At 45.7% G+C, this 16,331-nt stretch overlaps 1 protein-coding gene across 1 annotated transcript in view; it reads left to right on the top strand.

Annotated features, from left to right (window-relative positions):
• GABBR2 (gamma-aminobutyric acid type B receptor subunit 2) overlaps positions 1–16,331 on the top strand; it is a 984,392-nt gene that overhangs the window by 452,315 nt on the left and 515,746 nt on the right. Inside the window, 1 exon segment of the mRNA XM_006021507.2 lies at positions 7,264–7,365. Within this exon segment, the coding sequence (XP_006021569.1) occupies positions 7,264–7,365 (102 nt within the window).

Here is a 16,331-nt window from a genome sequence, read left to right as displayed (position 1 = left end):
AGGGAGAACTCAGGCGGGGGTGGGGGAGGGGCAGAGACAAACGAGACTGCCAGAGCCCAGGGGAAAAACGCTCAGAAAGTGGGGGGAAGGGGCAGGGAGGGGGTCCCCAGGGACAGGGTGGGGAGAGGCAAGCATTTTATTGGGGGGGGGACAGGAAAAGGGGGGCAGGGAGTGCGAGGAAACGAGCTGAAAGCACCTGAGCTGGAGGAGCTCAGAAGGGCTTCACCTGTCGGCGGCCATCTTGAAAGAAAGAAAGAAAGAGAGAGTCTTTTTCCTTTGATATCATGGGAGATTGATGCCCCTCCCCCCCCATGTAAGACCAGCTGTCCATCTTCTACCTTGCAGAGGGCTCCTTTAGTGGCTGAGCACAACACAAACCAGTCCATATTTTGTTGCAAGGTGAAGTGTCTATATTCAAGTGTGACATATGCCTGGATCAGGAAGCAGAGAAGTTGGAGGGTGTCATTGGAGCTAGCCCCTGCAACCTGGTTTCTGTGGCATTTCAGAGTTCCCATCTTGGCGTGGCCCAGCAAGAAATTGGCTCCTCTCTGCTGTTCAGTATAGGATAGAGAAAATGTACACAATCTCAGAGAGAGACACTCTTTGTTTTTTTTAACTTTTAAAACATGGTTATAAAAATATTAAAAGCAGAAGGAAAAAGGTAAAAAAGAAGTGTGGGGTGAGGGCTTCAAATAATCAGGGGTGTCAGGGACCAAAAAGGTTGGGTCTCAGAGTCTTTAGAAGCTATACTTCAGCTGGCTTCAGGAGATATTCCAAGAGACTGGGTAAGGCTGGAGGTCCCAAGCAAGTGCTCCTTTGGGGAATCTATTACAGTCTTATCAAATTGAATGCACTAATAGAAGCATCTGGTCCAAGACTGATCCTCAGGAGATACTTAAATGGGAAAACTGTCAAGCCTGCCAAAAGCCACTTAGAAGGAAAATGGTTCGTGGGGCCAGGTGTGACTGATTGAGCATGAGGACTCCCAAAAGACACAATTCCCCCTTCAGAAACAATGTGTGTGATTGTTGCACTAAACCTGTAGCAGGTACAGCCATTTTCATTTAAAATCATAGTGAGTAGAATGGTTACAGCACTTGCCCAGGATGTGGGAAGTCTCAGTGCCCTCCTTCCCCTAAGAGGGTTTAAACCCTCACCAGGCTATCGACAGAGCCTGGGGTAGAAGCACCCTCCTAGGAAAAATGTGCTACTGTGCAGTCAGGAACACAAAACTTTCTTTTCAGATGAAAGAGCTCAGCTGACAGTAGCTCAGATGATCCAATCTAACTGTGCTGGCCACTGGCACTTGTGGAGATTGGAGAGTTTGTTTGTTTGCTTGTTTGCTTTACATTCAGACAGATTTTAGTGACATGATGCTCAATTCCCATTTCATATACAGCCATTGTAAATGTTCTCTCAAATAGACTGATTTGTTTTGCTCCTGGGTGTCCCAGCTATTCCCAAAACACTTGATATTTGCTCCCTGAATTTCCCAGATACTACCATTATGTTTTGTGGCATGATTTTTCTCTAAAGGATTTAATCTTTACCAGAGAGAAGCAACTGGGGAATGGGTGGCTAGGAAGGACCTGGTGGTTACAGTATATCTTAAGATGAATATGTACCAACAGTGTGGTCTTGTTGCAGAAAAGGTCTACAGCATACCAGAGTGTATTAATAGGAGTATCATTTGCAAATCAAGGGAAGTGATTCCTCCACTTTATTCAGCACTGGTAAGACATCACTTGGAGTACTGTGTCCAGTTTTGGGCCCCACACGTCAAGAACGATATGGACAGGTTGGAAAGAGTCCAGTGCAGAGTGAAAAAAAATATGATTACGTGGCCTGTGAAGCATGACTTCTTAAGAAAGGCTGAAAGAGCTAGGGTTATTTAGTGTGAGGATGAGAAAATTGAGGGGAGATGTGATGACTGTTTTCACATACCTGAAGGGCATTTGAGAATGGAGGTGGGCTTTCCTCTGTGGCCTTAGGGCCTTAAACTGCAGAAGGGTAAGTTTAGGTTGGGGATTAGGTAGTCCATTCCAATGCTTGATCACCCTAGAGAAATGGTGAAATCTCCATCCTTGGAAATTTCCAAGAGCAGGTTGGACAGACACTTGGCTAGGATGGTGTAGGGGTCTGGGCTAGATGGTCTCCTGGGTTAGGGACAGACATTCAAAAAAGCCTGACTTGATTCAGTCTTTGCAGGTTAGTCTAACCTGGCTAGTCTAAACCAGTTTGTAACTGTACAGACATCCCAGACATGCAGGTACATGCCTACAGTGGCTCAGGCTAGAAGCTTGGAGCGGGGGGGTGCTAGAGCAGCCCTCCCTTCCCTTCCACAATGCTGAGCTGAGGTGGGGTGTGGCCTAGCCCGACAGGACACTCTGATTAGGGAGGGGTCCCCTCCATCCTGACCAGCCCAGCAGGGAATTGATAACACAGTGTTTATCACCCCTAACTCAGTGATTATCATGCCATTAGGAAAACAACAGAGGGACATTATCAGCTACCTGTTGATTCTGCCTTTGTCCCGCCTGCCCCAGCATGGACTGTAGCCAGCATATGGTCTGCTAGCTAATACACAGACACCTCTCAGGAAGGTACAGGAGAGTGGGGAATTCCTGCTTAGCAGGGAGTGGTGGCAGGGAGTGTGGGGAGGGAGGAGCAGCCTGTAGTCTCTGCCAGAGCTGCAGCCAGGGAACAGAGGGGAAGGGCCAGCTCTGCTGTGGAGCAGAGAGCCCTGCCCAGCCCAGAGAGCATGCTGGGATGCTGGGGGAGTCTGATTAACTTAAACCAGCAAGGGGTCTGGGACAGACATTGCATAAACTGATTTGACCCAAATCAGTTAAGTCTGATAGTACATTCAACCAGGTTTATCTCAAACTGGTTTCAGCCATATTCAAACTGGGTTATGTGCACTGAACATCTGTTCTGTTACAGTTTTAAACCAGTTTCTGATCACTTAAACTGGTTTATGTCTAATATCTGTCCCTGTCCATGAGGTCCCTTCCAGCCCTACTTTTCTACTATCCTATAAACACGTGAAGGCCAATACCTTACCACATGTTTTACTTTTGCTCTGTTTTTAGATTTATGTTCTAAGAAAATAGAAAAAAAATCATGAATGTGGATTTTTCTTCTGAGCTTTTAAAATATTATTTAATAAAAATCAGCTTTATTGATAGATTTTATACCCATGGAGAAGTTGAATACTGCTTAAGGATTGACACTAATTCCCTCTAAGCAAAATACTTCATATACCCCTTTGGGAAGGAGGGAAGACAGTTAGGATAGAATATCTTTTTCTTTTTCAAGGATATTAAACTGACATTTGTTTTAAAAAGAAATTTCTATATACTTTTAATATCAATACCCTGTAAATAAGCAGAGAATGCTAACATAACTTGCAGATGTGTAACTGTTAAGTCCAGTATAGTACACATTTCTTTTTTATGTGTCTAAGCTTGAACATGAGAGACTTCTGACAGGTGATTAAGTGCACAGGCTTTGAAACTTACAATAATGAAATGTTTCTACTACTTTTAACACTGTTACTAGTGAATGGAGATAATCAGTAAGAGAATGATTGTATCACTGTTTTATAAAAGTAAAATCAGTGATGAGTCACACTTCATTTCATATTGCAACCACTTCATGTCCAGTGAAGGACTATCTAAGAATGTTAACCAGAAGCACCATGTTTTAAATGAGCTGATGAGTGGTAAAAGCAAATTATACACGCATAGATCTCAAAGCCGTCCCTTATGGAAAGGGATCCTAAATGTTATGAGACAAATTGTCATGTTTGCAGTACTTACAGGGCAATTTTCTGGCCATAACTGACCTGCTATAAATTTCTTCTGATAGGAATCTTAGCTAGTTTGTAGAAAGCTGTTAAAATGAGTCCCTGTATTAGCCACCCTGCCTTCTATGCTATCACAAGAGGCAAGCTCTACGCCAGTGGTTCTCAACCTTTTTTGTGCCAGGATCCATTTGTAAACATCATGGCCAGTCCCGACCTAGTGCCACTCATTCCCAACCCACTGCCTTCTACGCCCAGGCCCAGCCCCACAGTGTGTGGGCAGGGGGTGGGTGTGTGGGGTGCGGGGGGGGCACAGCAGCATCATGCAGGCTGGAACTCTGTCAGCCTGCGGGGAAAAGCCACAGTTTTCCATGTTTTTCTCCTTTAAAGGAGAATCCATTTTAAAAAATTGTTTGTGACCCTTTCATATATTTCTGTGACTCACTTTTGGATCGTGAACCACAAGTTGAGAAACGTTGCTGTAGGGCATGATGGGGCACAGCAATGTCCCATTCTATGGTGGAGCCCAGACAAGCACAGAAGTGTACTATGTGATGCTGCAGACCCGTTTGTAGCACTACGCACTGCACGTGCAGGTGTTCCCCATGCTGCTACCTTGTAACACAGGGGTTTTTTTGACCCCTGTAGATCCCAGGGTCAAAAAAACCCACACCAAAAAAAGCAGAGTGGCACAGAGCATGCCCTGCCCAAAACCAGATCCTGGCCAGCTGGAGTTGTGCTTTGGCTGCTGGCTAGACCCCAGCTGCAGGAGCGCCATGGTTGCAGCTCCTTGGGGCCCCCAGGATCGCAGGTAAAGCTGAGGGAGCCAGCACAGATTATAGCCCCAGACTCCTCTACCCCACCTGGGGTAACCTGCTGTGTTCCTGAGCATGGATGATATGGCCATTCCCCAGGGACAAGTAGCAATGGTACAAGGTGTGCAGCTGCTACTTGTCCCTGGGGAAACAAACATCTATGCTCATCTGGATGCAGCCTATGAGGCCATTCCACAGCTAACATAAACTGCTTAAGCTCCTGCTGGGATGGAGGGAGGTTAAGATCCTCTAACAAGTTATTCCTGTTTCCTCTACCCCGACTCTATCTTGTGTGGACTGAAGCTATGCTTTGGTAGAGATTCTCGCCCTGTCCATTTTTGTGAAATTCCACTGCTGTCAATAGTCAGTCAGCAGTCACTATTCAAAGTAGGAGGTCAGATAATTTTGCTGTTCAAAATACTATCTGGCAAAGATTTGCGAGAAGCAAGGATTTCTTAGGGTAATGTGTTTTATTGGACCAACTGCATAGTTGTGATGGAGTTAAATAAGCTTTTGAATGCAAGACATTCTTCATCAGGTGTGGGCACATCTACATGTTCATTAATATGCCTTAGATACTGCGCATTTACCTTAGTACTTCCTTAATAAAGCACTAACTAAATACGCAGTACCTAAAGTTATCACATAGTACCTCCGGTGAACGGTTATTTAGTGATGTTTACTGTGCATTAGCCCAATAACACTGCACAGTAGGCTATTAGTACAGTTTTTGCCATGACATGCTACTGTGCAGTAGGGCTGTGCAAAATTTCGGCAGCTGTTTTGTTTCAGAGGAATTTTTGGCCATTTCAATGCCTGAAACACCAAATCCGAATCAAAACGGAAGGCTCCAAAACATCTCCAAAATGAAGTGAGGCATCCGAAACGTTTCGGAAATGTTTTGGAAAATTTTGGAGTTTTGGAGCCGGACCTGCAGAGAAACAGCTGTACATTGCTGCCCTGCCATGTGACTTGGCTCCACAGGGAGCAGAGGTATGCGCCAGGGGTCTCCTCACAGCCACTGCCCGCTCCGCACTGCCCCACCTATGTGGAGCTGTGCAGGGCAGGCAGCAGCAGTGAGGGGACCCTGGCACAGATCTCTGCTCCCTGCAGAGCCTGGTTGCATGGCAGGGACCAGCACTGCCCTGCCGTGAACCTGGTTCCACATGGAGCAAAGATCCATGCCGGGGGTCTCTTCACCGTTGCTGCCTGCTCCATGCAGCCCCGGATCTCTGCTCCCTGTGGAGCCAGGTCACATGGCAGGGACCAGCACTGCCCTGCCACGTGACCTGGCTCTGCAGGGAGCAGAGATCTGCACTGGGGGTCTCCTCACCGTAGCTGCCCACCCCGTGCAGCCCCACTTTGCCAGGGCAGCCTGGGATGGGCAGCAGTGGTGAGGAGACCCCTGGCTTGGATCTCTGCTCCCTGCAGAGCTAGGTTGCACAGCAAGCCAGTGCTGGTCCCTGCCACATGACCTGGCTCCACAGGGAGCAGAGATCTGGAGCGGCACAGGGCAGGCGGCAGCAGTGAAGAGACCCCTGGTGAAGATCTCTGCTCCCTGCAGAGCCAGGTCGCACGGCAGGGACCAGCAGGATTGCTCACCACTCTGCGCTGCTTCCCTGCCCCATGACCTGGCATGATATCGATCAGAGATCCTCATGGGGTGCTCCTCACCTGCACAGAAGGCAGCAGCCCTCCCCCTCCCCCAGATGAGCCCCCCATGGCCCTGTCCTTCTCCCTGCTGGGGCCCTGCAGCCCCTGGCCCCAAACCCCACCTGGCTGGGCAGTAGGGTGGTGCGAAGATTGCAGCCCGTTCGAAACAGATTTGGAAGAGCCAAATCTCGAAAACTCATCACTGTCCTCCAAAACGGCCAAATCCAAAACCAAATTGAAACACAGCCATTTTGCACAGCCCTACTGCACAGTGTTATTAGGCCAATGTACAGTAAGCATCTTGTGTAGATGTACCTTCTAAGCAGTAAAACCACTGGGCATTTTTACACATGCAAGCGCCACAGTGCCAGGCACTTTGAAAAGTACCCAGCGCTGGGACGCTTGCAGTTGTATAAGTGGCGAAATGCGCGTCACCGCTGAGAAAATGGCAGCAGCACACTTTTGAACTAAAACATATAAAAGGTGCTTTAGTTCAAAAGCACACCACCAATGCGTTTTCTGTGCATTGATGTGCATTTTGCTGCTTATACCACTGCATGCGACGCAGCACAGTGTGTGTCAGATTGCCTGCGGAGCAGATTCAATGAATCGAGTCTGCTCCGACGCATCGGATCTCTAATGCGCTGCAGGACCAAAAAGTATGTATATAAATGCCCACTGTGCTCAGACCTGGCTGGTCCAATAAAATATATCACCTTAAGACATCCTTGCCACTAGCATAATTTCTCAACCATCACATCGAGAACATCACTCTAACACTACCATAACTTGGAAAAGATAGATATTTACAAATTATAATAATGAAAGAATAGTCCTTTGATCTCACTGTAGAGGAAAAGAAGAAAATTGGTCTGTGCATCATGCTCTATGTATGTGTTTGTATTAACTAGAGCAAAAAAGCTAGATGATCTGTTCCTTCCATCCTGGGTACCAATTGATTTTTTTTTTCTTTCTCTCAACTTGTAATAGGTGAGGAATGATCTAACAGACGTTTTGTATGGTGAAGATATTGAAATTTCAGACACTGAGAGTTTCTCCAATGATCCCTGCACAGGTGTCAAGAAGCTCAAGGTATGTGTTACTGTTATTCTTTACATTGGAGAAGAATACAAAGATATCAGTGATGCTTCTGTCATGGCATTTGTTTGTTTGGGTTTTTTCCTTCAAGAAAACTAATAAACAGTTAAAGGTCAGTAGAGCTAACTGTTCCAGGTGTGGCAGTAAAAAAGTGATCCATTCTTCCAGTCAATGTAGACAATGACTTCACAGAAAACTCTTTTATATATTTCATGTTTTATCTAAAGTTTTATCTAAAGTAGGCTTGTAGATGCTGCTGCCTATTAAAGCATGTACATATCTTTACTTATTAATTATTTGTAATGAAATCCTAAATCTTTGTGGTGTAAGCTTATTTACAGGTACAGGTAGACTATTTATAAAGGACTCTGGGTCCAGATTGTCTTTCAGTGAATTCAGTGGGAGTCTTCCCACTGACATCAATTGGGTGTTGGATTGAATTCTTTATTAGAATTTTCTTTATTAGAATTTGAGTCTCGGCCTTTTCTATTCTATTCTATTCTATTCTGTTTCTAAGAAAATAACTTATTCAAGGAGAAATTTGATATTGAAATTGTTTATCATTCTTTTCTTATTACAGCAATTTGTTAAGCTCATAGTGATTGACTATTCAAATTAAAAGTATATCTTAATATGTTCATGAAGTATGACCAACCATAACATACAGGAGAAAGGCATGCTCATAAATTCAAAGTGTAAGGAGAGGAAAAGTGTTTTTCATGCCATCTATTTTCTGAAGCAAATCTAGTCCTGGGCCCCAAACTTTCAGACTTAAATGTATGCTTAATGTTAAGCATATAAGTAGTCTGAATGAATTCAACAGGATTAAAAGTCAGCATATGTGCCTTTTCTTTACAAGATTAAGACCCTAGTGAAGTCCTTTGAAAAGAGAAGAAAGATTGCCAAAATGCAGTTAAGGGTACCATCTTATTCCCACTGACTTCAGTGGTTGTAGGATTAAGCCAAGCTTAAAATAAATAGTCAAAGATCACATAAGTACATTCTTTATATCAGTGTATATAGAGACCATGGTTTAGATTTATATACAAATGTCACTATATTATTTCTTGGCTTTATGTACATACACATAAAACCTTAGCGTTCTCTTAATGCAGTATTTTTATCACAGGAACAAACAGCATTTAGTTGTACATATATATTTACTGGTGAACAAGGTTATCAATACTGAGAATCTCATGGGGGTAGATTTATAACATTACTGATGCTACCTGCTTTCAAGTAGATCAGAAAGGCTAACAGCAGTTTTCCTAATATGTTTAATGCCAATGCTACAATGTTTGGGGGATATGCCAAATGTTAAAGTAAAGGCTGAACAACTAATTGTTAAAGATCCCAGAGCAATCTCATATGCATTTATCTGTTTTAAAGGGCTTGGGCAGTTCTTATTTTGTTGAGAACAGTTTTTTTATTCTTACTGTTCAATAACATTTAAAAATTATTGAGCAGATGCTTTATTCTGAATGAGTAGCAGCTGTTGGCAATTTCATGGCAGTGGTGTTCCCTTACTTCAGAGCCCTTTTCCCCAGAACTCAGGGGGTGCTTACCCTTATCCCCAAATGGGATTGATCCTGACCTTAGATACAAGCCTATACATTTGAGATCTGAATAAAGTTTAATATCTTTAGAAAATGCATGCATAATATTGCATGTTTTCTGCACATGGTATGAAATCTATCATGTTTGTAGGTTTGACGCATTAGATTGCTTGGGTTTTTTTGAACAGGGGGTTCCCATGGGCTGTAAGCATAGCATGTGAAGATTTGCATGTACCTCATATAGTTAGCATCCCCAACTTATCCTTTTTGGGGGAACTTTCCTTTATTCTTAATTAAGAAATCACAGCCCTTTACTACTTCCTGAGTGGAGCTGCTTCTATAGATTGCCAGACAGACCTCCTGTGTTTTGCCTCTAGTTCTGTCTCCTTTATTTCAGCAGTTTTTATGTTCCTTATCTGTAGCCAAGAAGACTCAGTGGCAAGTCTGAGTCATAGAAACAGGCATGCACTGTTAGGTTCAGTTTTAGTACCTGGCACCAGAAGAATTAGAACATTGCACCTGGATTTATTTAAGCTAATACATGATGTTGGCACAGGAGCAAATAGGCATAAGCTAGCCATGAGTAAATTATGTGTGGAAATTTAGAAAAATGTTTTTGAGTAGTGTGTTGAGGAACAGCCTTGATTCTGAGTTCGGACAAAGAGTTGAACAAGGGCTTTTTATTAATCTATTTACTGTAAATTCTATAGTTCTGAAGCATCTAGATTTGGAAATGTAGGAATCTTTTGACTTTGTATACTGGAACAAAATGCTTCAATATTCCTGAATAGTGCCATCAGTCTGAAATGATTCAGCAGGTCTGCGCCTGCCTGAACTACTGTGGCATTTCACAAGAATTGTCATCTGGATCTTCATGTTCCCATTTTTTCCCATGAGTGCTGTTCACTGTTGGCCACACTATATCTCCCCTGAGTGATGCATCGTGGGAAATACAAAAGAATAAATACTTTTGTCCCTGGCTAATAACATGCTTTTGAGAGGAAAGCAGTTGACTGAGTAGGACTTGTGTTTGCTGCCACAAGTATCCCTTCTAATGGAGTATGAGACCTTGTTTAATAAAATGGCTTCGAATGTTAAAGACATACTGAACTATAGCGCATATTCTGGAAGCTTTGCCTACATGAAAGCACCATTCACATATTTTTGTTCTACTTGGGAGTATCTGCTCTTTAATAAATAATCAGTTACTCAATCTGCACTGGTACATAAAAAGAATATTCTCTGTGTTGGCAGAAATGACCTTGCCCTGTTACGGCTATCACTATTTCTGCGCACTTCATTGTGAGTATGCCAGCAATCTAGTAGTCTAGTTGGGAAATTGAGCAGCTTCAGGACAGGATGAAAACTCATTCATCAACCTTAAGATAGGAGGTTCAGTGACCTGGAAAGCAGGCCTCGTGGCTTTTGTTTTTCAGATCCAGGATATCTGACTAGAAAATTTTCCAACTTTGTTCAGGACTGTTGTTAGCATCTTTGGTCTGTTCTTATAGATTTCAAGAAACATTGCCTAATTAATGTGTTGAGAAAGAATGCACAGATGAATGTTTCACCCCCTCCAGGCAAAAGATGTGTCTCAGTGAAGCTGGATCTTATCCCTGAAACAAAATTGGAGACAACATAGGGAAGATAGAGAGGGGTTTGGAACAAGACATGAAAATTTAAAAAAAGAAGTTGGAAAGAAAGCCTCATGAGGAAAGGCTAAGGAATAAGGTATCATTAGTTTGGAGAAAAGGAGATTAAGTTTGTATATTCAAAAAATTGCCATAAGGTAGGTATAGAGAAACACTATCTTCCCTTGTCACAGTGGGCAGGATGTGGGACATTGCGTTTAAACTACAGCAAAGTTAATTTAGTTTAAATCTTAGGAAAACTTCCTAACTTCAAAAATAAAGGAATAGAATGGACTGCCCAGAGAAGTTGTAAAATCTCCATCACTGGTAATTTTCAAGAAGAGGCTGAACAGGCATCTCTTTGGGATACTTTCGGGAAAAAAACAGTCATGTTTCTGTGCAGGGACTTGAATTAAATGATATTCAAAGTCACTTTCAAACGAACAGTTATATAATTATTATTGGTGGAAAGAAACCTAGCTAGAACTTACATCACTAGCACAACAGATAGTGTAAGATGGAGAGCTTGATAGATCACTTGAGCCCTTCAATTTAGACTCTTAGGGCTTTGTTATGCATTAATTTCAGATGGCTCCTAAAGCTCCTAACCCCTGGATTGTCCACACATTAAGGTGTAAAACTTGCTCTAAGCACCCTGTAGACAGCTTAAAGCTATGCCACACCAGGGCACGTTTATCTCTGATCTGTTTTACCCAGCTTACCCACCTTTACTATCGTGTGACCACTCTAAGCTATATGTTAGTGTAACACCCTCCACTTCCCCAAGGGCCCAGATTGGGCCCCCTGCACTCCCAGATCAAGCAACCATCCCCCACCTTTCTCCATTTCCCCGCTGGCCAAGATCAGGTCTGCAGCCCTCACCCCCACCCCCCCATCCCAAGATCAGGCCTGTTGCCCCCCACCCTCTCACAGACCCGGCTTACTTGTGGCTGCTGATGCTGTCCAGGGGGGCCTGCCCGTCAGGCTGCTGTTGCCACCGCTGCCACTACCAGTCTCTGGGCTGGGCTCAGCTCATGATAAGTAAAACACCCCAGGGAACTTTCTGACAAATTTGGATTATTTTAATCAGCAAAGCCTGGTAACTGCTTCTTAGGTTGCTAAAGACCTAGCTGAAGAAATCTTAAAGTTTGCAATAATATTTGCAAACCCATGGTGAGGTCACAGAGGACTGGAAAAAGGCTAACACAGTGTCTGTCATTAAGAAGGGGAGTGAAGGGAAGGAAGAGTCAGGGAATTGTAGATTGATCAGCCCAACATCAGTATTTGGGAAGTCACTTGATTGCAGGCATGCTGTTGGAATTTTTGCGTCAAGAGTATACTATTGACTGCTATTCAGTAGGGCTCTGCGAAACGGCTATGTTTCGTTTTGGTTTCGGATTCATCTGTTTTGGAGGGCAGTGATTCATTTTGGTGTTTGAGATCACTGTTCCGTTTCAATTCGACCAAATCTGTTTTGGAGTTTCAATTCTGTTTTGCTGATTCGGCCATAGGCTGTAATGGAGAATCACTAAGATGCTTATAACTTTCTCATTTCTTGCCTGATTTGGATGAAAGTTGCAAGAATGGTAGCCCCTTCTGAGAGCATGAAGCCTTCCATGTTTTAAGAAGATAGGTGCAGTAGGTTTTTTGAAACTACACCTCAAACTGTTCAAAGCAAAACTTATGTCATGTGTGTAAGGCAAAGCAAGATGAAAACAGCAGGGATGGTAGCCCGTTCTCAGGGCATGAAGCCTGTCAGGTTTCAAGGAGATAGGTGCAGGGGTTTCTGTGAAACTGTACCTTAAACTGTTCAAAGCAAAACTTATGTCATGTGTGTAAGGCAAAGCAAGATGAAAACAGCAGGGATGGTAGCCTGTAACAGGGGGTCTTCCTGGTCCTGGTTAGATCTCTACCCGCCCACCTGTTTCTGGGTCAACCACCCACCTCTCTTTTGCCTGTTACACTTTGATGGAATACTGGTTCAGATGTTTCCCAGACGGGAGGCTGCCCATTTAGGTGTCTTGTGGTGACATCCATTCCACAGCTCCGTACCTTCCCTACATTGTGGCCCATGCTTCACATGTTGCATCCTTCACCCCCTCCAACTGTGGTCCCCTCTCTGGGACCTTTGGCTCCCCCTTAGGCTCTGGCCCCACCTTCAGGCCAGTTGGAATCCTCAGCCTCTTGTTCTGGACATTCCTTGTGGTGGCACCCTGGCCCTTTGACCACCCTGCCTTTGGGTCTTGGCTCCAGCATGGAACAGTTGAGGGTACCTCTGATATCTTTTATTGGACCAACTGAATAGTTGGAGAAATATATCTTAGCAAGTTTTTGGGTTTAAAAACCCTTCGTCAGGCTGAGAAAGCATCTAGTTGGGGGTGTGTGTGTGTGTGTGTGTGTGTGTGTGTGTGTGTGTGTGTGTGCGCGCGCTCTTCCTGGATGGAATAAATAGTGAAGTAGCCAGAGGATGGCATGCAATGCAGGCAAGAAAACCAGTCAGTGAAAATGTAAATTGAGGTGTCAGGGGGTGAGGGACAGGCTGGGAGCGGGGGTGGGGTAAAAGGATATAGCAGGTAAAAGTGGCGAGGTAACTGCAGAGTCAGATGTCAGCCAGGTTATAGTGTATCATAAATCCAATGTCTATATTGAGTCCATGAGTTTTTGTATCCAGGAGGTTGATGAAGTGAACCTCATCATAGGCTCATCTATGAAAAGTGGTTTGTAAATTCAAACAAGCACTGAACCTCACTAACCTCATCACCAGAAGCAACTTCCTACAGTTCAAAACGCACCAAATGGATCCAGACCATGCCATGACAAGAAATACAAAACCTGCCAACATATCTCCAGTACCCTCGCAATTACTATACTCCACAACAGAACCATCACCACTCCTGGATCTTACAGCTGCACCTCCAGAAACATCATATATCTCATCCAGTGCACCAAGTGCCTTGATGAAAAATACAGAGGAGAAACCAAGTAACAACCGTGCACCAGAATGAATGCACACTGGAAATCTATTATAGACAAAAATACCCAACTATCTGTGGGAGCACATTTCTCACAAGAAAACCACTCTGTCTCCAATCTCTCAGACCTGATCCTCAAAGGGAATTTACAAACCACTTTTTACAGATGAGTCTATGAACTTCACTTCATCAACCTTCTAGAATCAGAAAATCATGGACTCACTATAGACATTGGATTTATGATGCACTATAACCTGCCTGACATCTGACTCCCCAGGTTTACCTGCTACATCCCCATTCCCCCCACCCTCCCAGCCTGTTCCTCACCCCCTGACACCTCAATTTACATTTTCAGTAACTGACTGTCTTGCATGCATACTAGCCTCTGGCTTCTTCACTATTCATTCCATCCAGGAAGAACAGGGGGCCTTCCCAGTGCGGGTGAGATCTTGGCCCGCCCACCTGCTTCTGAGTCAACCTCCCACCCATCTTTTTCCTGCCATGCCCTGATGGAAAACTGATTCAGAAGTTTCCCTGGTAGGAGGCTGCCCATTAGGCCCCTGATGTCTAGGGGTGACATCCATTCCGCAGCTCCATACCTCCCCTAACACTGTGACCTATGCCTCACTGATGGCATCCCATGCAGCTAAGCTCACCTGGAGCCTCACAACTCCACTGCAACCAGCAAACCTCAGGCATTTCAAAGATCTTACAGGTCTGGGCTTTCCCTAGCCAGGACTGTGTGTGTGTGTGTGTGGTGGCTGGAAGTTATAAGGCACCTCCTACCCACCTTTTGCCAGGGAGGTTTGCAGCCCTGGCATTTCTTGGGGGCTGCTGCGCCACTGGCAGTCCCATGCTGGAGCCTCACAACTCCACTGCAACCAGCAAACCTCAGGCATTTCAAAGATCTTACAGGTCTGGGCTTTCCCTAGCCAGGACTGTGTGTGTGTGTGTGTGGTGGCTGGAAGTTATAAGGCACCTCCTACCCACCTTTTGCCAGGGAGGTTTGCAGCCCTGGCATTTCTTGGGGGCTGCTGCGCCACTGGCAGTCCCATGAGGCCTCCCAACCCTGGCAGAGTGCAGTTTTAGTGGTCATGCCCAGGACCTGGGGTCTCCTCCTTCCCCATAGCCCCAGCCCATATCTCCAAGTTTGTCCTGGCATGGGAGCTCAGCAGGGAAACGTTCTTCCCCTGCTGGCTGGTGATACAGTGAGTGCTGCCTCCAGCTCTGAAAGCAGGGCATTAAATGGTTTTAAAAAATAAATAAAAAAAGGAAATAGGTGTGGACGGAGTGAGCAGGGTGGCACTCACTCTGTCTGCATGTGGAGCTTAGGGAACCCCAGCAGTGGGAGGTTCACTTTCAGGAACACCCACTACTCCACCAAGCCAGGATCCAAGGAGGTGCAGTGGGACGTCACGACATCCCCAGCAAGGCTGAACACCCACTCACTCAGAACACTGGTTGGCGGACAGGACAGATGTTCCCGGGCAACCGTGGCTAGTTCCTGCCACGCCTGGTTGCGGGTTGCCCAGTAGGCCAAGGGGTTACAGAACAGCAGCTCCATGTATGTCCTCAGTAAGATAGGTAGCCACAGAGGCCTCAGCACTACCTGCCTGATGTTGGGGTCTGGAGCCTCTGGACCCCAACATGGAAGCCATGCCCTTGGCCCACATTGGCAGTGCTTGTGGTGGAGGAAACTGGCTGGTGGATGGGGTGCTAGCATGGACCAGTGGTTCCCCCTCTTCCACATACCCCCACCTCTGCCATTCTGCTTCCCTGACTCTGTTCACCAGCACCTCCATCTAGTGATCAAGGGTTTTGCTGGTGCCCACGCTCCCCTTCACCCTCAGGTCACACATGCCTGCCAGCACGTGGACCGTACTGGACCGCAATGGATCCAGCCATTTCTTGATGACCTCCTTCAGCTGCTTCACCAGTGCCTGCACCTCTGGTGATAGTGGCCTGCCCCAGCCAGGAACATCGATCCCCTGGATCTTCTCCATTTGGTTCTGAAGCTCCTTCACTATGGGAATCACCTGGCTAAGGAGGACACCACCAGCACTGAGGCTCTTGGTGGCCTCAAGGAATGGCTTGAGGACCACCAAGATCTGGGAGATGGTATCCCCACTCTGTTTTGTTAAGGGGGGCACTGATCCCAATCTCCCCAAGGAAGGCCACCTCATGGATGGCCTTCTGTTGCTCGACCATCCTTCTGAGAATCAAGTATGTGGAGTTCCACTGAGTCTCCACATCCTGCATAATTTTCTGCTGCGGGATGCTCAGCTCTGCCTGTTTGTCCCACAGTATCTTGCCCCCCTTGATGCTCCGGTTAAAGTAGCCTGCCACCTCCCTGCATTTTGAAATGAGCTGGTTGGTTGTGATGGTGCCTTCACCAGCAGCCCCTTCCCAGGCATCCCTGACTATAAGGTGGAACTTGTGTACCACACAGCAGATGTCAACAAAGTTGGCATCATGGACCACCTTGACCATATTGGCCCTGTTGTTGGTGACCAAGAAGCCCTGGTTGAGCTCACCCTGCCCAACAACCCACCTCTGCCTCATGTGGTTCATGGTACCCATGATCTCCATTGCCGTGTGGGAGTCATCTATCACCTCTGCTTGAAGGAGAGCCCACTGACAGCCTGACTGAGGGCACCAGTGCTCTGTGAGGGAGAGGTAGGCATGATCTCAACTCTGGCTGCTTCACATGTCCACGGTGTAGTATAAGGCCACATGCAGACCTGCCTTGCAAAGCTCATCCCTCATGTACTCCCTGCATGTCTCATACAGGGAGGGCACCC

Source organism: Alligator sinensis, unplaced genomic scaffold (genome assembly GCF_000455745.1).
Source record: "Alligator sinensis unplaced genomic scaffold, ASM45574v1 scaffold386_1, whole genome shotgun sequence".
Classification (NCBI taxonomy): Eukaryota; Metazoa; Chordata; order Crocodylia; family Alligatoridae; genus Alligator; species Alligator sinensis.
This window is presented reverse-complemented; position numbering and strand designations above follow the sequence as displayed.